The sequence below is a fragment of the Vanellus vanellus genome (genome assembly GCF_965231255.1).
Source record: "Vanellus vanellus genome assembly, chromosome: Z".
Lineage (NCBI taxonomy): Eukaryota > Metazoa > Chordata > Aves > Charadriiformes > Charadriidae > Vanellus > Vanellus vanellus.
In genome coordinates this window covers 89,026,246-89,053,532 of record NC_138908.1, presented here as the reverse complement: position 1 = coordinate 89,053,532, position 27,287 = coordinate 89,026,246, and the positions used below count along the sequence as shown (strand labels likewise).

Sequence of the window (27,287 nt, the reverse complement as noted above, 5' to 3'; positions counted from 1 at the left end):
GAAAACTTTCTGACTCAATTTTTTTGAATGATTATGAAGATACGCAAATACTTCTTCGATTTTCCTTGAAAAATGCAAAACTCAAATCTTACCATCGAGGATGGCAAACTGACATTTATGGTTACCAGATTTTGAAACAGGCAGTGCAAATCAATACTCTTAATCTTAACTATAATCAAACTGTTACGTTCTTAGCTTACACATTGGTAAACATTTTCAGTCACTTCTGGAAACTTGGCCTCAATTATTCACATTCAGACTGAAGTGCCTAAACTGTTGTAGTAAGAGCCTGCAGAGGAAAAACACTTCTTCGGGCTTGTTTCAATTACCACAACTCAGTGAGGCTGCACACGGACTAGACTGTAATACCACAAATTGCACATTAAGCCTTTTTTCCTTCTTAGCCTGGGAGAAAGCTCGTTGCATTTCATCCATTTCCAGCAAGTTCACAACAAGACAAGATCAAAAAAATGGAAGAAAAAGGACAGAGAGGTGACCCAAGGAACAAGATGCCTAGGCATTCTCACTACCAAAAAGGAGAAGTTTCAAAGTTATTACTACTACTAATTTGTGTCTTTATAGGAAGAAGATCTTCTATGGAGTTAACCCAATGCGGTGGGCAAGTCTGTAAGCTCTGAGAGACAAATGAGGTCTGGAACTTGGTTCTGGGAGTCTATGATTCTCCAGGAGATCCTTTGTACTGCTGCAAATGGCTGCAAGTTGCGCCAGGGGAGGTTTAGACTGGATATTAGGAAAAAATTCTTCACCCAAAGGATTATCAAGCATTGGAACAGGCTATTCAGGGAAGTGGTTGAGTCACCATCCCTGGAGATTTTTAAAAGATGTGTAGATGTGGCATTTAGGGACATGGTTTAGAGGTGGACTTGGCAGTGTTACGTTTATGGTTGGACTAAAGGTCTTTTCCAACCTAAATGCTTCTATGATTCTATAAACAAAGTCCCAGCTTGTAACAACACATCCCTGCCATAAAGGTACTGAAGTAGTATCACTGCCAAAATGGACCACTAAGCAGCATTATTATGCGCACTCATTAGCCAGTACAAAGGCTCACAAAGGTTTGTGTCTTTGGAATTGCACCAACTAAGCTGATAGAAAACAGTCTAATAAACCAGTACGACAGCTATAGAGGTCTTACATTAAGCAATCCCATTCCTAAAGGAACTTGAGCAATACTTAAGCTCTTTTTGGTGTATTAGAACAAACGGGCAGTTATGAATTTGTCCTTTGACTTCAAGCATCAACCACCCCTGAATATTTAAATAAACTCACCACAAATATCAGGGACTACCACTTCTTTTTAAATAGCTTAAAATTCCTTTTGAGCTAAACTTTCTTCAAATACCCTTTGCTTTGGTTTCTCTTGGTTCCAGTTTCTCAGCCTCTATGAAACCACCCAGTGCTCCAAGGAGGAGGCTGAATCCATTCTATCACAGATCATAATGTTCTGCAAGAGATTAATTTGTAACAGGACCATCTCTGCAGTTCCAAGAGGTCTTGACAAAAGTCTGCTTATTGGCTGGTTCTCCTCAATACAAGGATATCTTACCTATCTATCCAGTTCCCTAACTGATACCACCACCTCACAATTCTGCAATGTAGCAAGTTCCTGTTTTACCCAGGATTTAGTCTTCATTACATATTTCAAAATGTAACTCAACTGACAAGACACACAATAATCCTCAATTCAGCAGTGGTGATACTCGAGATGATCTCAGATCAAGCAAGCACAACATTTTGGCTGAGTGGAGGCACATTGTAGCACAGATGTGAACCAGGACCATTCTCGTTTTCAGTCCCCACTCTGTAACCACCACGTGGAGAACAATAAAAAAGGAACAGGCATTCAGAGTGCAGGACAGCATACTACTGCCTACCCCTCCACCTCCACTCTTGCCCCTATGAGCACAATCCACTCACGCTGCTATAACACAATTCCCCTCTCCCTGCCAAGCCTACAGTGGTATATACTTCAGCTAGACTAAGCTAACATGTAAATCAATCACATGTCATTCAACACACCATGGTCCTCCTGGTACAGGAAGAAGCAGCAGCCTTAACTAGATGAAACCGCTACAAAGCGTTACTATAATTTACTTGAAAAATGTCAAGGTTTTCTTAACAATGGTTCTCAGCCCATGGCTTCTTTTCTCAGCCTGTCCAAAGAATAGGACAGCTATCAGTATGGCAAGGAGCTTGCTAGTCTCATTTCCACTCCCTGCTCTGAAGAGAAGCTTTTGTAACTTCCTAGTAGGCTGAATTTTGCCACATCCCGAAGGAGGTGGACATAAAAAGGGGCCCTGGTTTTACCCGTGCGTTCCCTTGCGTTGACCCACTTCTAGACTTTTTGTGAAGAAGCAAGCTGAATGTGTTAGCAGAAAACAATCTAGTTCTATCCTAAGTTAGTCTGTTTTTCTGTCCAATTAGCAAGTCAGACTGGATCCAATATGCACCAGAACTGGCACTAATTGGACCCTTCCCCTTCAATTAGGGTAAGCTATAAAATACAGTTAATGAAACCTGTAGCCCGAACAGATGGCTGGCAATGCCACTTGTCTTTCTAGCTCAACCATTTCAGTTCTATAAGCATCTCCCAAAGGCATAACTTGACACAAAACCCAAGTCAGCAGAGGGAATGGCAGTGCTTGTCATATCCATGCAGCCAAGTCCCAGTCTGCAACAATACTGCATTAAGCCGGCTCACCTACTCGGCTTACTTTTAATCTCAGAATCATATGAGCCAATTACTATGGTAATCATATAAATAGCAATTACTAGATGTTTTTACTCACTGGAGAAAACAAATACTCCAGCGTAAAACACATAGCTGCAGTGAAAGCACAAACCAGAACTGACCTGAATGGCTGAGACACTGGAGAGCCTCCGTATGCTCCAGGGCCTGCAAGAACTCCACAAGTTCCACCACAGTGCAACCCCGATCTCCCAGTAGTTTCAGGAGACTCCAGCTGGGACTTCCTTCTGGCTCCAGCACTTTGAGGGAACACTGTTCTAAATCCAGAGGGCTACAAAACAATGAGAAAGACGTGGCATAGACCTTCTTAGTACTTTTTCCTCAGAAAAGAGGGAAGTTAAAAATAACTTGTAGACAAACAAAAGATTAAAAAAAAAAAAAGAGACGAGATAGGAAATTCCTTGCTGATTTGGACATATTTGCAGTATTTCCTTCAAGTTTCAGGAGTTCAGAGGTTATACAGTGACACCTCTACAGACAGAAAGTGGTATTCACGAGTTGCATGCTACAAAGCAAGAGATGCTTGTACCTAACAATTCTGACCAAATACATTAAGAAATCTTCTAATTTTCACTTTTTAAAGTCTCAGCAGAGAAGCAAGTACAGCACCTTTCATTTTCATGTGCCTGATTCAGAAGTGGTAAAGAGTGAGTCAGAATCTAACTTGAAAGTCCAGGAAGACTTTGATTTTCAGAGTAGTTGTTAAGCGACTGCTGCAGCTTAAGCGATACACACATTTACTGCCACAGTGCAGTTAACTGCTCCAGTAAGTTCATCTGCAGGTATAAATATGCACAGTTTTAAGTTTTGGTGTTAAACCTTCATGTACTTTCAATTACAGCAGATTAAAATAACAGATAATAAGGAAATGAATACAGCTATGGAAAGGGAATGCAAGTTTATGTATGCCCACTAAAAAGATTCACCCATGCTTCTTTCATTAAATCACAGTGCCATGCAAACCTGGAGGCAAGATATTTTTGCTTATCACATAGACTTTCATAGTATTTTACTGAATAATACACAAGAACAAACAGAACCAGGCCCTACAGAGGGGTCACATTGTAGTCCCTATGTTAATAAACACAGTCATAACAGAGAAAGGACACATCTTTGTAAGGTACATTCCGTGCTGCACTTGAAATGCCTCATTTTTGCGATACTACTCTCTAAACAAAATCTTGAAAAAGCCACAGGAATTAAAATGATGAGGAAGCGATCTAGAGAATGGGACCCAGGCAGGAAGAGTTGAGGAAAATTAATGCGTTTACCCTAATACAGTCAAGAGGAGCTGCAGGGAACAGCCAACAAACATTTTCCACACTCCCTGCCTAGGGCAAGCAGTCGGCTACCTTCACGCTGAGGCGCGCCAGGTGAGGTACATGGGGATGCTTTCCAACTACCGCGGTGGCAAAGCAAAGCACCACAGCACTTCCACCATGTTACTTCTTCACCGTAAGCCCTCGCGTGGGACTAAGCGAACATCTCCGAGAGATGGGCTGCGCGTCCTCCACGCTGCCTGCCCCAGCGCAGGGGCTTCGGCGAGGGGACGGGTGCGCCTTCCTTCGCACAGACGAAGCGCGGGTCTGCGGGGAGGGACAGCGCTGCCAGGGCGGCCGGGTAACTCGGGGTTCGGGTGGAAGTGGAAACAAAACACCTGCAGCACTCAGCATCCGTACAAACTCCCGAAGGAGCCGGCGGGTAAAGAGGAACCACACCCGCCTCACCCGCGCTGTCCCGCCACCGCCTTCGGGACCGGCACCGCCGCTCGGCCGGCGGTCCCCTCAGCCTTCCGCCACGGGCGGGCCACAGCGCGGCCTCCGGGCGGGACCCCGCCGCCTCAGCTCTGCCGGGACGCCCGGCCCCGCCGCCCGGGGCTGCCCCCCCGAGCCCCGCGGCCCCCCCGCCGCAGCAGCCCGCCCCGCCGAGGCCCTCCCGCGCCCCGGGGCACCCCGCAGCCTGCACCCGCCGGCTGCCGCGCTCCCCGCCGGCTGCCGCAGGCCGCCCTCACCTCAGCCGGACCTTGCCGCGGCTCCCCGCTCGCTGCGCCAGGTCCCGCCAGCCCTTGCCGGGCGCCGCTCGGTCCAGCAGCTCGCTCAGCCTCCGGAGCAGCGGCTCCGCCAGACGACTGAGGGGCAGGGACCCCGCCGTGCTCCGCACCGGCTCCGACATCGCGCCGCTCCTGCCGCCCAGGGGCTGCGAGCCACGGCCCGCCTGGGGCGGCGCGCCCGCCCGGAAGGACGCGCCCAGCGCAGCCGCACAGGGCAGCCCGGCCCGGTGTAGCACACCGCGCACCAAATACGGCACGGCAGGCCGCCCCGGGGCCCGGTGCCGCGCGGCGCACGCCAGGCCAAGCCAGGCCCGGCCCGGTGCAGCAGAGCGCTGCCTGCGCGGCGCGCTTAAGGCCCGGCAGGGCTGTTGGCGCGCGCGCAGACAGGTTTCCCGCCCTCGCCTGAGGGGAGCCTCGCCATGTCCGCGCCCGGGAGGCCTGTGGCCCTTTGGAAGGGGCAGCTCTCCCCTCGGCCCGGAGTGCGCACTCCGGCGCTGCTGACATCGTAAGTTGAACCGGTCAGGGTTTAGTCGCACCCGTTTTGAAATGCGAAAGTGGAGTGTTTGGCTTTGAGGCTGGGAGCTGCCGCCAGTGTGGGCAGCTGGTGCTGAGGAGACCAGACATGGCCGGAGAGCCATAAGTAGCTCTCCTGTGCAATGGGGAGCAGTCGGGCAGGGGGTAAACCAGGCAAAAATCATACAGTGCTGGGGCCAGGGGTCTAATTTTGAGGAGAAACAGCTTTATCTCACCGCAGCCAACACGGGACTCCTCTGTGTGACACATACTTGCCCCCAGTTTGCTGTGAGTTTCCAGACAAGGAAGTGCCCAGCTGAAGGGGTCAGGCGCCATGCCTGCTGTTTAGCCGGGGAGAGGAGGTACTGCTCGGGAAGAGTCTCCCACCGAGGGATGGCTCCATGACTGCTCTCTGGCACTGCTAATGGACAGATGAGGGTGGCAGTGATCTGAGGGGAATTCTCATCTCTCTGGAATGACAACTTGCTCAAAGTGGACTGAAAGTGCCAGGTAATTTTACTGACGTTTTTAATCAGTGATCAAGCATTCAAATGTGGCTGCCTATATTTCCGCAGTATTTTTTAACATGACTGCAAGCTTGCCTTACTTGCCCAGTGAGCAAGCTTGAAGTCTGGCGGCTGCAATAGCATAGCACTGAGACCAAAGTAGTAAGCATTGCTGTTCAGTAGGGTCTGTTGTCGCATGAGTTGCCTTGCACTAGTCAAAACAGGCTTATGTCTGCTTGGAGGCACAAATCTACCCGCAGAGCAGATGACAGTGTAGCATCTCTCCTGACTTCTCCGGGGTGCAGCATCTCTGAAAAACAAGTCATTTAGTTAGACTTAACTTGAAGAAATTGCACCGAGTGGCTTTTTTTCTCCATCGTTAACCAATAGATTATTTCTCCTAATTTAGGTGGAAAACCAATCTGCATGGCAAAACGGATACAGGTAAGACAGTGAATTTGGCTTCCTGGTGATATGTAGTTATCCACAGCTACATATGACTTAGCTGCTAGAAAATCAGGCAGGTGCCTTTCACCCACCTTAGCCTATGGTCTGTGCTTGTTGGGTGTCTCCCTACAATGTCAAATGGTTAAATTACCTCAGGTTGAATATGGCTTTAAATCCTGGTCTCTCATTTCTTTGTGGGTTATTTTGACTATTCGGCTATTACATAAAACATAGATAGCCCTGCTGCTATTCCTGAATGAGGGTGGTTGTAGTTGCTATTTTTACTGCTGAACACACCAGTTTCCTATCTGGGTCTAGATAACACTGGGAGCAAGAGGTATTTAGCACTGTAGTATCTCATAACCGGTTTTAGCTGTGCTTTCAGCAAAATGCTCAAGAAAAAATTTGACACAAAACTTGCTTTTCAGCCTTTTCTAGATCCCTTGAGCAGTTTGTGCAATTCATTCAAGTTCCTCCAGTAACGGGAATGAGAATGCTTTCTTGCCTCAGGATTCACTTATTTGCCTTTGAGGAATGTGAATCGGTAGGTGAATTTTTATGTAGCGATTGTTAAAAGTTCACTATCCATCCTTGGTTTCCCCAACCTACTTGTTAGGGATTGCAGATTTTCTCATGTTCAGCAGAACTTTTGTGTGCTTAACTTCAAGTAAGAAATTGCCAACATGCCTAGCAAAGCAGTTGAGCACGCTTAAGCATGTGCTTTAAAAAACAACCCAGTGCTTTATTATGAAAAGCTAAGGCCGACACTTCCTCTCTCTCAAGGCCATGAGGAAATTCCCGTGGACTTCTATGGAAGTAGGGTGTACCCTCTCATTGCTGCCAACTCTCTCTCTCGCTCTGTCTGGCTGAGGTTTTCCCAGGAAGAGCCATCTGCTGCATGTAATGAAATAGTCTCTCTTAAAAGTCAAACTGTTCTGTGATCAGACTCACTATACTAAGGTCACACTAGCAAAACAACACTGAAGCTTTCAGCTAGCTTCTCAGCTCTGAAACAACACACGTAAATTAAATGTCTTTTGGTTTTTAACACAGAGTCAAACCACAGGCCTGGCCCGCTTCTAGAACTTAAAGAAAGAGTGGTCAAGGGTAAGTGCATGTTTATAGTTTGAGAAGTCAAATTGTTTATGCTTTTAATATTACTTGTCTTCTTTTTTCTCCTGTGTGCAAACAGAATGCATATCATAAAAGATAAACAATAAAAAAGCAAGTTACTTAATTCTTAATGCATTACATGAATATAGTGATTTATAGTGTTATTGAACAGGAAATATTTGTTATTTGCTTCTGCTAAAGTATAGCCATTTTTGCTCATTTTGTTAGATTTTTTTTTTAAACCTGTTGCATTTAGAATTTTTCTAAATGTTTCTGAAATTACACACTGGTACTGTTTCTACTGAGTTTCAGCAAGACAAACAAAATTGCAAAAATTATACCAAAGCAAGCTTCCTTCCCTAAAGAATGCGTGACACTAGGTATCCTGAAATATGCACTTATTATTTCTAAATGTATATTGCATGGCCATTAGATAAAAATTTCCTCAATTCCTGAGAAAAAATCTGGTCACTTGGTAGCATGTAGATGATTATGAGGCTGCATGAATTGCTCATGTTGACAGTGTCAGATGCTTGACAAATGTTAAAAATAGATTAAGACAGATCAGTGTTAAGAGTTGTGCTGATTGCTTATTTTAATTACTTTATATTAAGGTATTTGTTAGAGATATGCAGAGACAGTCATTTATTCTTCTTACATTTAGCCAACGAATTACTTGTGGTGTTTTCTTTATTCTGTGATGATGTTTACAATGGGTAGTACACTAATGTAAAAGTTGTCAAAAAGCTTTGGATGTCAGCAGTTGAAGAAACACAATATATCATAGTATATTTGCCAAGGACTTATTTTCCAGGCATCTGCTTTTTGAACAGCTAAAACTTCACTGATGGTGTTTTTTATGCAAGCCTTGTTAATAGAATACATATATGATAATTGGTTTAGATAATACGGTATTTTGCTAGTTTGATTTCTGACATTACACGCTCTTTGACAAGTGTGCTGCTCCAAATATTTGATTTGATTGCAGCGTCTTGAAGGATTTATAGAGGAATAGTATGGTTATAGTCATTGTTTGTGTTCCAGCGTTAGGGATTCCAGACAGAAGTGAGTCAGGCAGAACTGCTGTGACATACAGAGACAAATAGAAAATGCAGTCGCTGTAAATTCTTGCATGCATGGGTTCTCACTACTCTTACCACCAAACGTTAGACTCTATAGTAAGCAAACTGCCGTATGAATACTTATGATAGCCCTACTGTGAATAAAGTTCACAAAGTTATCATTGAGTTATAGAATTGCAGTTTCTGTTGTCTTGGAGATTTTAACTTTTACAAGGTAACAGCATTTAAGAATGTAGGCATGATCACAACACTTTTGGAAAATGTTTTTATGGTTGTCTGGCACAATCATTTTGGAAAGCTTGTACAGGAGTGGAGGAAAGCGGCTCAGAAATTTCATGTGGAACTTGATTCCATCAGTACTGATGGATGCATGCAAAAAAGAAAGATTCACAGAAACATGCCCATGTGGGTAAAACTTTTAATAAAAGCTTTGATTTCTGCTAAAGGAAAAGTTTAAAAAGAGAACATGAAAATAAGCATTTACGTATGGCAAAACATTCATGGCAACCTATTTGGAAAAAAAAAGTTGTATGTTTCTGACCGTAAATAGAAGTATATTGTAGGTATTTCCATATAGGGGATATAACACCCCATTTAAGAAATCTAAATTCGTGTGTGATGTGTTTATTGCATAACAGGAAAAGTCTATGTTTTGTTTTGGAAGAAGAAAAATGCTAAACTTGGGGAATTTGCTACAAAATAAAAAATCTCTGTTGAGAGATGCCCTGGATGAGGAAGTGAAAAAATGTGTCTATTCCCAAACACAAAACAGTTGGCAGGCTGGGAATGGGTGTGGATGGAATACGGCTATTGGTTTCTTAGAGGAACGTTGCAGCTATACGGATGGTATGCCCCCTCTTTGCAAGGAAGTTAAGACATATTTGAGAAATATTCCCAAGGAGAATGGAAAGGGAATTAGCATTAACCTTGGAACATAACTGCATTTAAGCAGGACCCTAATGTTTCACAGGCGACTGGATGACAGGATGTGTACTATACATACGGTGCCCTGGTTGGTCATTCTGGAAAGGATCTGTAAGGTGATTTGAGTGATTAGGCCTTTGACGTCTTGTGTCTCTGAAAACCAAGAGTCAGAGTCATAAAATGCAAGAATCAGGGTCATAAAACCACAAACTTTGTTAGCAGTAATATTTCATTTTAATCTACATTTGCTACTGCAAGTTATTTGCTATGCAAGCTATTGCAGTAAACGTTATTCTTTCAGTTCTCATATATGTACACTAGGAATCGCTGTGACTTTCTGTGGTATGTGGCTTTTCATGCCTCATCTCAAACAGTACAGTCATATTTATTGACAGAAATGCAAATAAAGTTCTGTTTCCCTGAGCACTGTAGAAATTAATCATCACATATCCAAATCTCCTGTGGCCAGCACTTCATCCCAAACTTTCCTGTGTATGTCTAGACTAAAGCACCTTTGCGTTCCTCCGTACTTGGTCCTGCGGACTGAGAACCTGGCCAGGCTGCCAGGTCTGTCTGTGCCAAACACAGGGTAAGAGAAGAACAGTGTGTCTGCAGCACTCACTGTGCCAGCGTGAGGCAGGGGTGTGGGTGCAGACCCAGGCGGTGGGAAGTTCCGTCTAGTCCCACATTTTAGACACTTCCCCTTTTAGATTTTTCTTGGGACTGTGTGGATAGAGGAAATTCCTTCTGCTTTTTATAATTTAATTTTATTTTATTGTTTCTCTGCTTTTGCTGTTTTCTCTCCCTTTAATCTGTGTAATATTTAGAACATCCTGCTGTCCATACCAGCTAGTTTTCTGATTGGATCTACATAGTATATGACCATTTCTGTTCATCATAAAGAAAGGTTTTGTGGTTATTAGTGTTTTGGTTTGGAGATTTTTCGTGGTTGTCTTAAATTAAGTCTAATTATATCCACCGGCTTTCTTTGTGGTTAAGCTACCTGCCAATATAACATCTCTATAAAGGGATGTATGAAAATGTATATAGTATGCCCAGGCATGTGGAGAAGGAGCTATTGATAAATCTAAAGTTTAGTAGGATCGTCTAGGGGATAATAATTGTTTTTCAAAAGGGCAAATCCAGATGCCAAATTTGGCCTATGGAATGGAGGTGATGGTAGGAAACTGCTGGCATTTGGGGAGTTTGTTGTCTCAGACCAAGTATCTCCGAATAAACAATGAAGCACTGTCCTGGTGCCTAAACCATGACAAGCACATAAGCAAATACTCCACTGATTTTCTAAAGATCAGTCAGTCTGATGGAGAAGTGTTAAAAGAATAGGTGAGTAGACTGTATTATGCGTGCGTCCACATCCTCCTCATATACACATACGTACAAAGGAGAAAGATTGTGCTTTCCCTATGTAGGTTTGTGTGTAGAAGTTCAAAGAAAGTTAATCCTTGACCAGTTAAGTAAAAGGGATCTGCCAGATTTTGTGTGGCCCCACACATATGGACAGTGGCAGATAAGTTACTGAAGGCCTGATCTGTGTGATCTAAGGCTATTACAAACAAATGTTATTTACGTAGCTATCCATTTTTCTTGTGTTTTCAGGTATCGCAGACCCAGTGTCAACTTGCTATAAAGAGACCAAAATATTAGTTGATGGAATGATATTTCTTAATAGGAAACACAGGAGGATTATCGGTTTCATTCCTCCCGTCTGTTTAGCTAAGATAACCCTTTGTGTGGGCTAACGAGGGTTCTTCTTTCCCACTCCTTTGCGCTGCCGTGGGTGTAAAGTGGGGCATTTGCAGAACACGTACAGCCATATGGCGGTATTTATGCACTGATGTAGAGCTTTTAACGTACCTAGACAATGCTTTGGTTATCAGAGCATGTTTAGATATATTAATTGTACTGTGGTACTATAGAAGGTTTAGGCATAGATCAGGTGGCCATTGTGCCGAGCAGCATGTGAACACGCTGGATGGTGCCTGACCCAAAAGGCTTGTGTGGTAGTGATAAGGAGAGACGCAGGCTGACAGGTCCTGGGAAAGAGCGGGAGCAGAGAGTGCCTCTGAAAGATAGGAACAAATCCTGTTGAATAAGGTGTGAGTTGAGTAGGACTGTGCAGAGAACGGAGATTACACGGTGAATAGACAGTAAATTAGAGAAAAAAAACTTCAAAGGGGTAGTAAAGGGATTTTTTTTTTTCGACTGACTCCGGAGGAAATGAACCTCATGGAAAGACACGAATTCCCTCCTAGACTTGTAATACATAAGGTTTCTGTAGAAATAACTTCTGTGAACATAAAATTGATTACAAAGAAAGGTTGCCATTTTGGTTATAAATAAATAAAGTAGAAAAACAATGTGGTATAAGAGAGGAAAATTAATGGCCACTTTTAAAGTTTAATCAGATTTGTATATTTTTATCAGTTAAAAAATGTTTTGCTGATGTGAGGATTAATCTCACAGTTTCTTCTGAAATCATCAGAAGTGGCATTGGGTCCAAAACCACCTGCAAAGTGGCTATCACTAAAAATTAAACTAATTTAAAACATTATTCCTTCCATGTTAAAGTATAATTTTGCAAAAATGTTTTAGTCTTAATTGGAATAAACAATCAAGTAGTGAACATTTTTTATTTTAAAAATAAGTTTCAAATTGGGAAAAAAGTTGACTTTTTAATGAAAATAAGTTTGAACAATCAAAAATATTTTTTATTTAGAATGGGACTTTCAGGCAATTTTTTCACTATGCATAAGTTTTTAAAAACCAATATGGAATTATGACAAAGTATGAATTTTGAATAAAAAAGCTTTTCGCCTCCTGAAAATTTAGTTGAATTTATTTTATATATTTTCCTTAGAGAAGTGTTGAATGATTGTTTTAGCAATTTTGATGCTTTTTCTATCAATTTGTTTGCATAATATTATTTGAAACTGATTGTTTTTCACGAATACTTTGAATATTTCCTGCCATAAAAGGATTTTGGTGAAGTGACTACAAATGTCTTTACTGCCTTTTGCTGCCTCGTTGATCTGACCATTCCAGGTTTTCATCAATTCTATATTTCTCCGAAATCAGACCCAACCGCAGTTCTCAGGTTACCATTTTCATGCTGCTGCCAGCTTTGTTTTCCCTGATCGTTAGTCCCTGGGCCATTAAGCTTAGGCAACATCAGACCCTGGTAACAGGCATGCGGTTTTCTTGGTGGGAGTGGGGACAGACCTGAGTGATGGCTGGAGGAAAGGGAAGGGGGAAGCCAACACATCCAGGGATAGTGAAGGGGAAATTCAAACTGCAGCTGCTCAGCCATGGTGATTTGTGACCAAGGAATGATGTGTCATGGAGGGCAAGAAGGCCCAGCTGCAGAAGGGGTTAAGCTGGCTGAAAGCAGGAATAGCAGAGATGAAACTACTCCCTGTAAGGGAATGAAGCTTCCCTTGGTGATAAGAAACAGGCACAGCATTCATTGTCTTGTAGCCACACTGCACTGTGAGTGCTCAGGGGCCACCCTTGGGCAGCAGAGCTGGGCTAGGGGATGGACCAACGGCCGTGCTGAGGTGCCCGTGGAACCGCTTATGGGACTGGTGCTGGTGCAGGTGTATGTAAGGAATGGGCTCCTGATGATCTTTGCAGACTCCTTGTAGAACTGTTTATGGCTGTAGGGCTCTGCCCAATGCATTGTTCTTTTTTTAATTATTATTTATTTAAGCACAAAGACGTGTTTAATTCACCTCAAGGGGTACCATAAAAATACTCCAATGATCACCGCTGTTCTGATAAGTAAGAGATGGAAAATATGTTTCCAGATCATTAAAGAACAAAAAAAGGCACCTTTCTTACCATTACCTGCTAAAACCTGGGGGTGTTAATTTCTCCTACATGGCTCTGCTTTTCTGTCATTAGCTAGTACCTGATTCACCAAGTAGCAGCATTGGTTTCCAGAGCAAGACTTGAGACAAGCAGCCGGAACACCCTTATACATTTAAATATTCTACTGTCTTCTCTTCATCAAATGTTCAAACCCCAGTTTATTAGAAAATGAGCTTATTTTCAGGTTATTAGTCAATAGCTGATGGTAAATTATCATGGTCTTCCATTCATCTTTCCTCAGTGAATTTCATTATCGCAAGTTTTCTGAGGAGCTGAGAGAGTAGTATACTAGCAGTTCTCTTTCTATTTTCGATCTAAATTCAATAATTGGAATTATGGGTTTATCTATATTTTCTATTTGCTCCCTGGATTTAAAAAAAAGAATGTCTCTCTATGTTGGGTGGAAAACCAGTATTTATTACAGTTTTCCTCGTGGAAAATTGTTTTGCTTTAATTTCCATTGGTGGATCTGACAAAATGCACACCAATCTAATCTAATTTTCATATCGAGAAATCTGACAGCTCGTTTCCCCTCCATGTCAAAATGCAGCTGAACTAAGATAATGGTAGCTGTATAGTACAATTGCTTTAGTAAGGGGTATTCATGAGTCAATCTGCATTTAAAAAAAATGTTGCCAAGTTTCTTTTCAGCTGGGAAAATTACCATGCTTTTAAAATAACTTATAGCCTCCAAAAAAGAGGAAAGAGGCATCTGGTCTTCTGAAAAGCAAAGATGAAAGCAGATTTGAAAGAATGCGACAGGGAGCATTAGGCAAATAGATATTTAAGAGGAGATGAATGAATGCTGGGGGGTAATTCCAAGGCCATGTAATAAAATGGATGAGGAAAAGATTAATCTCTACTGCTCCATTTTTTTTTTCTGTTAAATATTTATATTTCTTAGAGTTGAAATGGAAAGCAAAACGTGATCAGAGATCTGAAAGGCTGAAGATAATGGGATCTGATGCCTTTTTTCTCCAGGCTCTTGTTGCACGCACAGTCTAGATTGCAGTTCAAAGGCCTGCATGAAGCAAGCATAGAGTATTGGTCCCGGGCCAGTCGACAGGTGTCCCCATTATTTAAAACCACTACAATATGCACTAATTGTCCTCTTCTTGTCATCTTCATCAGGGAAGCTCATATTATGAGCGATTTTGAACCAGACTGCTTCTCAGGTGGTAGTCTGAGGAAGCCTGCACACCAGCGTCCTGCCCTGTACCTCCTGTGCAGATAACCTGAAACCTTCGGTATGCCAGCAGCAGTGTATACAGCAGTGTTTGCTTCCCCCTCTTAGTTTCACGCTGCAAAGCATCTCTAGCCAAGCCACTGTGACCAGGCTGGCTTGCACGACTGCAAAGCTGTTTTGTTGTCTTCTGGCAACTTCCCAGCTACACCTCCGAGCTGACAATACACCTTTGTGGCACATCAGGCTTGCTCTTCAAACCATCCTTTCCTGTTGGCATCCACTTCCTTGTACGCTGGTCCTTTGCCAATTTATTCCAAGACAAAATTGACAAACCATGTTGCCTCTCTGCTGCCTCTTCACTACCTCCTCCTGCTCCCCCTTCTTCTTGTATTGCAAATACTGAACTACCTCTCCCTCTCCCTCTCCCTCTCCCTCTCCCTCTCCCTCTCCCTCTCCCTCTCCCTCTCCCTCTCCCTCTCCCTCTCCCTCTCCCTCTCCCTCTCCCTCTCCCTCTCCCTCTCCCTTCCTCATGCACTCCAGAGGCCCTGTGCTGACCTGGGTTGCCTGTTGGGAGGCGCTGAAGCCAGCAGCCCTACAGCAAGGCTGCTGCAGCCCCACGCCCACAACCAGTCCAACCAGTGAGGCTGAGCACATATATTCAGTAGGCACATACACACATGTATGCAACACACATATACGTTATATGCTGGGAGAGGGTGCTGGTCTGGTTCCCCATCAGCTGTCGTTCCTCTGCACTCCTTTGTTACACAACCTAACATTGTCCCTTCTAGTATGCTTCCCATTAACCACCTTCTCTTCCTGCTTTTTGCCTCCCAGGTGACTCTGTGGAAAAGGTGTCTGTGGCAGGATTTGCCCAAAGGAAATGAAAATATGTCTAGCTGCTTTATGCTCTTTACATGAGAGGCAGATTCCAAGCAAGCCATGCAAGCCCCTTGCTCTTTAGCCATTAAACTCTAATCTAGCTCCCACATACTTTCTTACTGACTGACTTTGATCAGTGTCTGCAGTGGACTGACAGGAAGCTGCGTGCTGACAGGTCCAATGACTGCTCTGCTTGTGGCCCTGCAGAGAGCAGATAGAGCGCTGTAGAGTGCTTGAAAGGGCATTGGGAAGGTTGCTGTGCTAGGGTGCTAGCGGCTGGTGATCTTGTGGCCAGGAGAGAGACATTAGCTGAAAAAGGTCACAAAGGGAGAAGCAGAGAGGTGGAAAAGGAGAATGAATATAGATGTGTCTTCAAATTGCTTCATCAGATTAGAAGGATGGCAAGAAAGCTTTTTCTGCTGTTCTTCATGTCATACCAGTTCTGTGAATAAAAGTAGGTCGCTATTTTTCAGAGCTTTTAGTCTGGCATCCTTCATGAGATCAAATTTACTTGAAACTCAGTTATGCTACACTACTTTCCTTGATGAGTGGATCCCTGGATGGTGGAAGAGTCCTGCTGTGATTAGTGTGGGTACTCTGTGCTGAAGAATGACTCAGAGTGCCTCTTAGTCATATACAAAAACATCTCAAGTATCTAAAATCCTAAGATTTGGGGATGCTTAGGAAATAAGTTTTTTTTATACAAGAAGAGAGACACGATTCCATTTTTCTTTGGATTCAGCTAATGGAAGTGGTGTGTTTGTTTCACTTTGTTCTTAAGTAAATTCTTCAGTGCCACACCATTTTGCTACTGCGCAGTTGTTTGAAAGTAAAACTCATTGAAGCTAACCAGTCTCATTTCATTGTTCTCTCACCACAGAATTTACAAACATCAAGCCAAAGTACAAAAGAATTTTTTTAAATAGAAATAGCCCTGTAAAATCTAACCTGACTCATTGTTCCAGGTATTTCTACAAACAGATTTTGGACTTTAGGTCCCTATGATGCCAATTCAAGGAATAGCCTACTGTTGTGCCAATGTGACTACCAAATGTGCTACCAAAATAGCAGGTACTTAGTACCTGTAGAAGTCATGCACATGTGAAAATTTACATTGTCTGCAGATTACTATTTGCATTTAGCAATGTCTAAATGACATGCTGCTGCGTGTATGTGCAGGCGTGCTTAAGAATTTGTTTTCTTAGCAGGAATCACTCCAGATGGTTACAGTGTGTTTCCATTAAGTGCCATGCCATAGATAGCTGGGTTATAGTTACTGCTTTAATGTTTGATCTTGATTTTTGTGTAATGATTTCTCTTTTTTGAAAATGTTTGCAACGATGTGTCAATTTGCCACCTTTTAGAAGATGTGTATACCCATTTTAGAAGTAATCTTAAACTTCAGGTTTCTTTTATTTGCAGGTGCACAGAGCAAGATCTGCACTTTACTGGACAGTACCTGGGAACAGTTTGATGGCTAGAATGCACAGCTGTTCAACTTTTGTTGAGCTGAAATCAGATACAAAACCCAAAACTTCCCCAGAATTGGTTGCTGACCTAAATGACAGTGTGGGAAACTTCAGGGTGAAATGAGCAGAACAAGAAACATTTTGCACAACACAGGAGTTACCCCTGTGAGGGTGACCCCATCTTAATTTTACCAGATTCTAACTCTTAAAAAAAAATCAGTGGTTTACTGCTTGAGAAGCTCAGAAAAGCAGAAGTATTGTCCCCATTTGAGAAGTTCCACAGACACTTGCCTAACATGGAAGACAATGTTGATGTAAAAAATGTATTTAAGACTCAGGAAAATATTTCCTGCCTAAGGGATTTTTCAGAGAACGGCGGTGACCTAATTAATTTTAACAGTATGGTCAGTTTCACGGCTGGAAACACAGAGAAATCCTGCAGTGGACAGGCTCATTCCCGCCCTTCAAATGTAATCGTTTATCACACAGACAACTGTTGCCTTAACACAGAAGAGTCTGTATCTGGTCAGTCTCTGGCAGATGTCCAGGCATGTGAAAAGACTGGGCTTCGTAGACCTCTAAACATGAATACCCTGTCCAGTGAGCAGGCAAATACTCCCATAATAAATCACAATTACTTTGTAAAAGATAATTCTGAAAATTCTGCCACTATTCTGGAGATTTATGCAGCGAAAATTCCAAGTGTAAGTGATGACTTTTCTGATGATGACCTTGAGTATTTTGAATGTTCAGATGTGCTGACAGTGCATGAAAATGAAATCTGGAAAAAGAAATTACAATTTTTATTAGAAAGTGATGATGAAGATGATTTAAAACTGAGTAAGGATTGTGATGGGTGTGCTTATTTCCTCAGTGAAATGCCTTGTCTGTTCCAAGTGTCAGATAACACTACGCCTATGGATACCACCATTGGCTTCTGTGGTCATCACTCAAAATTCAAAGGAGTAAATGTAAGGAGAGACCCCTCTATGTACAGCCAGTCAACTTTGCAGGCAGAGATGACTCTCACTCTTGGACAGCACCGAGATAAAAGTACCACTTTGAAAGACAAAGAAAAGTATGAAGTGCCTGTTGCATCTGCAGCCATTGAAAATGACCATCACAGAACTGACGAAGAAAATAATGGAAGTGGCCATTCAGCTGCAGATTTCTCAAATGACAAATCAAAGAACGAGGGTAATCTACGTGCCACAGTGGACTCCTCTGCTAGTGGCATAGGTGCTTCTTTGACAAAGCAGGCATCAGAGACGGTGACAGGAAACAGTACGGACAAGGACTTGCTGGGTGAAAGCTCTTTGCTGCTAGAGGAGGGGCTAAGAAATTTGCCGGAGGAAAAGGCAAGGCATGCTGTCTGTACCTTAACAGAAAGTATAAGAAGAAATCTTTTGAAGTTATTAAACCCTAAAGAGCTTTGCAGATATGTAAGTAATATAGGACAATCTTTCCAGACTGCAGCAGAGGTTAGGGAACCCACTGCTCTGTTTCCCAGTCAGGAAGGTGTCATTTCAACTCAGATCCCCAAGGAGACAGCAAGCTTGCAAATGCAAGCTGGTTTGTGTCATACAGAAGAGGCAGACAAAGACTGTCATTGGGAGCGGAAAAGGACTTGGGGCCTGTCTGAGCAAAATCAGGTGCCAAATGAAAACGTCTCGCTCAGGGTAAGTAAAGTATTTATCATTTAATAGAAAGAGGTGGTGTACTGATTTGAATGCATTTTGTTCCTATTTGTCACAAAATAACGTAAAATTTAAATTACTTTGAAAGATACTTTTCATGTACTTCTGAATGACAGCTACGGCTGGGAAGGAAATCTGGTTTTGAAAAAGGCCCAAATAAACCATAAGCTGTTCTAATTATAGAGTGAGACTGGCAATAGTAAGAGTCACTAATGGGACTCTGGACAGCTGGATAGGGAAATCTGATACGTAGGCTATTGCACAGGTCTTGCAAAGTAATGTTTCTTTCAACCTACAAAGTTTCTCAAATACCTATTGTGAGCCAAGAATGTTTTGATTTACTTACTTTTCAGTTTCTACTCAAAGAAAAAAATTATTATCCACTTATGGTGCTGGAAATCTAAAACAAATCAACAGAGCTTTTCTCTGAATTTATAACAAGGAGGGGAGGTTAATGCAGAGAGTTCATGTTACAGGGGTGAATGGAGCTTTGCTTTTAAAAATAAAACAATGTAAGAGTCAGATATTCCAGTTGCAATATAAAAACCACTTAAAGTTAAAAACCCCAAAGTGGTACTCTATGTGTACTTGCATATTTTATGCTGTTGGTAGGAAGTCAACCAGGGAAATCTGTATAGTTGTACAGGCTGATATGATGCTACACCAGTTTCCGTAAGTGGGAGAACTGGATCATACTTTTTATTTCACATAGTAAAGACTGAAGATATATAAATATATATATGGGTATTAAATAATGAATAATCTTATTATCACTGACTTTACTGATTTGAAGGTGCATAGCTAATCGCACAGGAAAAAACATTTGTGACAAATAAACGCAAGCTTTTTCCAGTTCCACATGCTTTTCTTCATCTATATTATTTAAGTAAAAATGTCTCCCAGTTCTGGGTAGTAGACTGACTTTAATCTCGCCACTGGGGTGTCTTAAGCAGTCAAAAATCACTGAATTCTTCTGCCTGAAAAACATCCATAGGTTTCTCTGGTTTTATGGTACATAAAATTCCAATCACATTTTAGCAGCACATAATGTTCTTATGATGGGGAATACCCCCTATTGAAATTAACCTACTGAGAATTTCTTGACAGTGTATATTGCCATGGTTTACAAGAGGCATTGTTTCATTTTTTTTTCAAGTGCAGTACAACAATTTAAATCTCAGAACAGAACCCTCTTAGCAAAGAGCAGCTGTTCTGTTTCTGTGAGTGCCGTGGCCAAATGTCAGATTAGCTAGTTAGAGTCTTGCTACCTGCAGTTAGTATGTATTTCTTCTGTTTGTGTGTTCATGACCAAAACTTTACATTAGATAAAAATTAAGTAGGAAAGAAGTATTGGTGTACACAAAAGGGCTAGAGATGAGCACAAAGCAAACCCCTGGTTTTAAACGTGCATGAATTAAGATGAAATTTAGGTGTAGGTTCAAAATTATGTGGTCTTGAAAATGAGCCAAACAGAATCATCCCATCTGAAAGCTACTCTTTATAGCACAAGGAAAATGTGAACAGCTTCTCACAGATCCCATATAGTAAGCCAGAAACTCTTCAGCAATCTGCTTGTGTAACCTAAGAAAGGCAAGAAAGAATTGACCTCCTGTTGCTGCACACAGGTTTATGTAACTGTGGTATTAGCTGGAGCACAGCATTTGAGGCAGCTCTGCCAGCAGCAAGGTGAGGGACTCATAGCAAAAACTGCAGCTGATAGCTTTTGAAGGGTGTTGTATTTTCCCTCTCCATGTGGTGAATGGGGTCTGCTGAGGGGTACATAGTAGCCACAGAACCACAGCACTAATTACTCAAGGATTTACACTTCCCCTTAGTGCCAAGTTGCCTCTAACTGGAAGAACCTTTGCACTCTGTCTTGTGTAGCAACTGCTATTCTGGGTGACTTCTTCCATTAGATGGTCAAGGTGGGAGGTTCCTGTCTCCTCTGATGACCTCATGGTCTAGCCCCAGGTGAAATTCTTTATTTATCTAATGCTTCAAAGCAGCTTAATTAATAATAGGTCCTAAAAGCCAACTGTGCCAGCTGTATGATATTACATACTATACAGAGAGCCAGGAGACTCCCAGTTTGCAGTGTGTCATTCAAGAGCTGGTCTCTATTTAGTGTTCAGCAAGCACCCTCAGCATGAGGTACTGGTGTCACTCCTGAATTACAGAGCCCATATGGCCTGCCAAATGCCGGTGATGTTGGTGAAGTCCTGCTGGCACTGACAGGTTCAGAGGGATTCCAGGGTATATGCAAAATAATTAACATTTACACTCATACCCCAGGAAGAATGGCATGTGGTGTTTATGTATTTCTATAGTGTTTTTTTCCTGCTGATTAGATCTACTGTTCATCCTGCCATTATTTTGTTTTCACTAATGTCAGAACAGCCTCTTCTCATAAAATTTGAGAGATGCTTGGTTTGACTTTCTTGACACAAATTTGCATTGCTTCTAGATAATTTTAAATTTTATTGTACAAAAAGGAGAGAAGCAGAAGTGACACAGAACTTCCAAGCAATCAGGTAATCTAGTTAGGCACAAAAAGTATTTTGCCTAGCACCTCATACCTCTGCTTTGTTAGATTCCAGGGTAGCCAAAATTGTCAGGACTGCGTAAGCAATGTTGGGCTGCTGGCCCTGTACGTTAAGATGGTAGCTGTCCGCTGTTGTGTGTGATGTCCTAGAGGCTGCCATGTGTAATGGAGAACTGTGATTTGGAGTGTTTCGTTGCTGCGGCAGTCAAGTTTAGAGCTCCCTGCTCTGCAGTTAGTACTGAGATGGAGGTGCTAGTCATGTGCACTGCACTCTGACACTATCATGAAGGAGAGGGTGTGAGCTGGGAGCAACATGTGGAAAGGTGTGGGAAAAGGGTGGAAAGGTAAGAGGGGAGGAAGGAGCTGGGTTACACAACAAAGGAAGAGCAAAAAGAAACTGCTTGAAAGGGTGTCAGAACAATTATGACAGGTTAACTCTGCCCACGAGGAGTTAGAGTGAAACCCAGCAAATGGTTTCACATAAGCCAGTAAACAGCTGTTGGATGGGACCTGGTTCAGTGGCTGGCTTTGAATACAAAATGGGGGAGGACTTCTGTTCCAAACCAGTAATAAGTAAGAATTACTGTGCATGCCCAACATGTCATTTTCAATCAGCTTAAAGTTGTTTCATTTTTCATTCAAATGTTTTTAAAGTATTTCTCTGCCTCTTGTCGTCTTTGAGTGAATAGTTGCTGGAAAAAAAGGAAGGTTTTCTGGTTATCTGAGCTCAAAACCTAGTCAGTTATAATTTTTTATGAGATGTGTTCTTGCTCCCTCTTGGTGCAACTTGCCATCACTCACAATTCTTTTGCTGGAATTTGGAAAAAACAGTTTGCCTAAATCTGTTTCCTGTGACAGAGGAAGCTGGGATCCAAACCTCCTCCAACTTTGAATCTTAGTAGAAATTAGGCCACTCATTTCTCAAAGTTTTTCACTTGATTGGAAAGTTTTGCACTCTGTATAAAATATTTCAGTCATCCTTGGGTTCTCTCCATCAAGTGGTGAGCATGCTTTGTTTCTGAATATTATATTCATACTATGGGCCACAGATCCAACAGGAGAGTTTGAGAGGCTACACCTCATCTTTTCTAATAGGCTGGCGTGGTTGGTACATTCACTTGAAAAGGCAGTCTTGTCTCAGCCTTTTGCTCTGAGCCTGGCTGAGACGAGAGCTGAGTGTTCCCAGAGAACAGTGTGAGCCTGAGCAGCGCTCTAAGGGGTAGGAGCTCTGCATCAGAGCAACTGAAGGAGTAACTAGTCTGAGTAACTCTAGTCTGAGTAACTAGAGCTCATGCAGGCTGTGATAACAACCCTGCTCGTTCAATAGGATACACCCTAGGGCTGGCAGATAACATCCCATTTTGTCACCTGTGTTATAGTTGGCTCCAGTCTTTCCTGGGAGACACACAAAACCACCATCTGTTGGAAAATCCATACCACTTCAGAGCATGGACCCATGACAGCTGTGCATGGTCAGCCTGTTGCTCTATGTTGTTGTCAAAGGCAGAGAACTCGCTTTCTGTACTTTGAAGTACTATAGTTCTCATTTAACTTCCTCTTTTTCTGCCTCTTCAGCACAAATAACAGGATGCTAAGCACGATGTGCCTGTCAGTAAGCATCTTCAGGATAAAATATAGCTCATGTCTTGTTTCACCTGTCTAAAGCAGTTGAAATAACTACAGGTATTGAGCTATTTTAGCTAATCCAAGGCAGGTGTGCCATTTAAAGCAGAGTGTTATTTTAGGCAAGAGGAATTTGAGTGGCATTGCATGAAACAGGGAAATAGAAAGCACCACTAAGCTACTGCTAGAGAACAGTGTAAACCAAAAGCAGTTCCAAACTTGGTGGATTTGAGGGAGCTCTGATCCAGAGGCAGTGATATACTTATTGTCTGTGTTCTAGGAATGGTTTGTTACAGTCCATTTGTAGAAACAGAGGGATATAAATGGAGACTTAATTTGCAGTGGAGAATTACCTTGCTAAACTATTTCCTCTTAAAAACAGTGGGAAACCATGAGGTAAAATTAATCATCTCATTTCACAGGTTAACTTCTTGCTTTCATTAACAGAAATAGTTCATCTGATCAAGTGAGAGGCTGATGTATAAATTATCCCTACATTTTGTAGGGGAAGGAGAACGAGAATAGCCTTAGCTGATGCCTGCTGAGTTTATTTGCACATGAATGTGACAATTTGTCACTCAATCCAGAAACAAACTTTGACTAAATAGGTGAAGATGGTCCATTTCTCAGGTATGGCAAAGGGAGCAGAGAACAGCAGCTAACTCAGATTATACTGCGAAGATTCTTGTGATGCTCTGGGGTGCCTTTAAAAACCTGACATGGAAAAGGGTAATTTTAATTCCAACCTTACTTATACCTTTTTTCACACAGCAGTAAGGTGATTTAGCTGCCTTTCTGTTCTTTGCTTTATCACAACCGAATGTATTTGCCTTTCTTTAATGCTTTGTCATATTCTGACATATTCTGACATTCTGAGATCCCAGCTTTATATATTTATTGAGGAGACAATTATGATGTGCCTGTCAGTTTTGTTATCAAGAAATACTGGTAAGATAGTGCCAATATAACTATTGACTCTAGCCAACAACATAGAGTTTCTGTCTCAATTCCAAATCAAAGCACTTGTACTGCTGTTTTTCTTCAACCTTCACTCTATCTTTTAGTAAGTCTCTGAACATTTATTGTGAGACATCAAGAGATGGAATTGTAGCTCTGCTCTTGTATCATATCACAACCTCCATTGACCGTATTATTACCTGCCAAACTGAATTTTTCCCTCTGTTATCTATATGTCTTGGCCAGCAGTGTAGTTTACCTCTGATGTCTTTCCTCTTGGCATGTATCTATTGTATTCCCAAGTGCCTTACTTTAGTTTTTTCCAAATCTAATTTTGTTTCATTTCCGGCTCAGATTCATAATTTTGGGGGTTTATCTGTATATGAGGTATGTGTGGATCACCTGTTGAGATGCAATGGCTCTTCTGGCTTCCTTCTTTGCATGGAAACCAGGGTGAAAAAGGGACCAGCAAGAGCCCAGAACTTGTCTTGAAACAGTAGAAAATGTAACATGTTTGCCACCAAGTTGGCTGATATAGTGGATTGAATAGAAGATCTCCAGATCTGAAAATGAACCAGCCCAGCTTGGGCTGGAGGGACAGGTCAGTTTTACTGTCACATTTAAGGCTGTTCTTCAGTTCCTGGTGACGTGAAGAGGTGAATTGAAACATTCAAGAGGTGTTTAAAGAAGTGACTTGAAACATTCTTGGGGAAGCTCACTTCACCTGTAAAAAGTTTTGCAGGTCTGTAGGTCATCAGTTTAGTCATCTGTGTCTTCTAGATCTCCACAGAGACTGTCTGATGCAAATGTTCCTGGTATCAGATTGCCATGAAGAAGTAGAATCCTTTAAATTTCTTCTTCTTCTCTTCATATTCTCCCCTATTTCCTTCCATAACTCAGAGGTGACTAAAGTCCTCACTTACTGTGTTAGCAGAGCAAAAGAACCAAGGCAGGGTCCTCCTTACATCATGATTTTACAATAGATTAAAAAGAAAGCTCTGGTTTTGAAGTGGCTGTTTCCATTTTCCTTTTACACAGCTATTACGTAACTGACTTACCTGTTTATCCCTCCTCTATTCACAGTAACCATGGCTTTATAGTGAAGGTACATGGATTATATGTTTCATATATGAGTTTAAATACAGAACTGTGATTTCATCGTTCTGTTGTCTCACACCAGGCAGTTTGTTACACACGCACAAATTAAAATTGCTTGTTCTACTGCATTCATATAATTAAATTCTCTAGTTTGTTCTGTAGTTCTTTTGTCACCCCTGGAGTCGAGCAGACTGTCCAGTAATTGAAGCAATTGTTAAAACATAAGGCATTAAACTCTAGAAATCCCTGGGAGAACATGGAACAAAAACAAAAATCAAGATGAATAGTTCTAGGACTGTGTGAGCTGAAATAAATCTAATCTAAGAAAACCCCAGAGTTAAAGCCAGCAAGTTTTCCTAAAACATGTTTAAAGGATTTGGATATAAGTACTTTCAAACAAGAATAACATGGAGCTGATTACCACATACCCTAGGAGCACATATCCCTGTTAAATATTGCTTAAAAAATTAATAAATGTGCCATTATGGGGCTTCAAGTTGCATTCTGTTTTCAGACCTACTTTTGTCAAATGCAAGGCAAGGCACTCCATGGTGAGCCCTCTTTTGTCATTGTATTTATTTTCCAGACATCAAAATGTGTGTCTAGACTCTACAGTGCTGCCTGTCTGTAATGCTTGAGACAGACAGGTGGCAAACTGACAGACACACAGATTAGGTAGATAAAAGGATTCTTGAAATAATCAGCCCATTTTCCCGTGGGCATGAGAGAGCTGTCTATTTTCAGTTTCATACCAACAGCAGGTAGGGACTGACTGATCTAACTGGTCTAACATACTTAGCAAGAATTCCACAGGTTTCAGTAAAAGCTGTGATTGAGGCTGCTGTGGCTGTAAGGAATAGAAAAATATACTCTGCTCTCCAGAGGTTTGAGGGGAAAGTGGAGGTGGCAGAAGGAGTACTAGGCTCAGACCAAATGCTCAGAACTGACTGAGAAGAGAACTGGAACTGACTGTAGAGACACGTCCGGGCTCACAGCCCCCTTGACTTGAGAGAAGGTGTGTGTCTAAACGCAAGAGACCTAGGGACTGGCATCTTCTTGCAGAGTAGGCTTGAGCAGGAGACCAAGGCATTAGGAATGAGAGGGGCCTGCAGTTGTGGAGCTGAGGTTCCTAGGCTCAGTGTTGCTAGGTAAGTATGCACTGGCCGAGGAGTTTTGAAGACACTATGGTGGCAGCTGCGTGGTGCTTGGGGTGGGAACAGCAGTTAAAGTCATTGACAAAAATTTTCTATATCTCTTCCTTCCCCGTTGTCCACAGCATGTAGTCAGCTCCACATCCTACTCAAGCTGAATGGAGAAACAGAAAGGATGAAAAGAATTGCAGCTGAAGTGGGTGGCTTTTGCAGCAAAGGAAAGCAATATTTACTACAGCCGGTAATCCTTTTACCATGAACTTACGGAAGCTAAGAGCCTAGTGTCTGAGCAGCCCCTGCCTCTACCTGAGCACACAGCAACTCATGGGAAAACCTTCATTACATATCCTTCACTAAGTAACAACACTTCCTGCTTTTCAGAATCACTTCTCGGAATTATGTGTCTGCCAACACTCATTACACATTTACAGCTCTCCTGTAACCCAGAGGACTCACCCATTACGTATCACAGTTGTTAATTTCAGCCATCCAGCACATCCTTAAAATTTAACAAAATACTATGGAACTGGGACTCTTAAGGAAAACAATACCCAGAACAGTTATGAAGTTGAGTTTGTGGCTGGATAAAAGCTAAAAAATTAAAAATGTCTACAAATATTGTTGTTTTTTAAACTCAGTCTGGTGTTTTTTAGCATTCTTAATTTCTGCTAGGAGTAGGTGCAACCAACCACTAGAAAGATACATGGTCAAATGCACAGACTAATTCACGAGGTCCATGTTGTTATAACCCGTTAATGGCTATTTGAAAGTAAATCTTTTTTTTCAAAGGTTGACTGCAAAACTGCTCTCTACTTTTACAGATTGTTCTGGCAAATGAATGGTAACCAAATGCATAAAGCATAATTTGTTTAGGTAACAATGTATTTTTGTCTGGTAAAAAGCTGTGGGCTTCTCCATCTATGATTTGTTCTGCATGAAACATGCTCACCACCTCCATGGAATTGATTTAGTGCTGAAGAAGACCAGAGAAAATCCTGGAGAACAAAGCTTTGCAAGGACTCCAGAACAAGAATTTAAGAGTGAAAGCTCAGTTCTGAGGGGAATGGTGAACAGTTTAACAGATTTTGTATGCCAGGCAGATGGCAGCACTTTCTTCGTCCCATGCAAGCCTAAACATCAGCCGGTTGTTCTCTTTAAATAAGGTCTGCGCTTCTTGCATAAATTAAGTTCAGTTTGGCTCAGTTTAATTGAGGAATGGATTGTTTCTACATAAAGTGACAATTTTGAATATTTTGATACAGAAGAATAGAAGAGATGCAGGAGGGGTACAGATTTTTATTTCCTGCCCCAATTTTCCCAGCAGTACCCCTAAGGTTGCAATGCATGTCTCTGCTAGAGGAGGGCTGAATATACCTTAACCGAGCAATT

At 42.1% G+C, this 27,287-nt stretch overlaps 2 protein-coding genes across 2 annotated transcripts in view; one reads left to right on the top strand and one right to left on the bottom strand.

The window, feature by feature from the left end:
* The window catches only part of MALT1 (MALT1 paracaspase), a gene marked incomplete at its 5' end in the record, with an annotated part of 38,045 nt that extends 33,103 nt beyond the window's left edge, over nucleotides 1–4,942 (bottom strand). The window contains 2 exons of the mRNA XM_082498037.1: nucleotides 2,875–3,041; nucleotides 4,782–4,942. Of these exons, the coding sequence (XP_082354163.1) occupies nucleotides 2,875–3,041; nucleotides 4,782–4,942 (328 nt within the window). The remainder of the gene's footprint in view (nucleotides 1–2,874; nucleotides 3,042–4,781) is intronic.
* Nucleotides 4,943–17,040: 12,098 nt separating this feature from the next.
* Nucleotides 17,041–27,287, top strand: part of ALPK2 (alpha kinase 2) — a 32,137-nt gene continuing 21,890 nt past the window's right edge. The window contains exon 1 of the mRNA XM_082497430.1: nucleotides 17,041–18,509. Within this exon, the coding sequence (XP_082353556.1) occupies nucleotides 17,127–18,509 (1,383 nt within the window). The 5' untranslated portion in view covers nucleotides 17,041–17,126. The remainder of the gene's footprint in view (nucleotides 18,510–27,287) is intronic.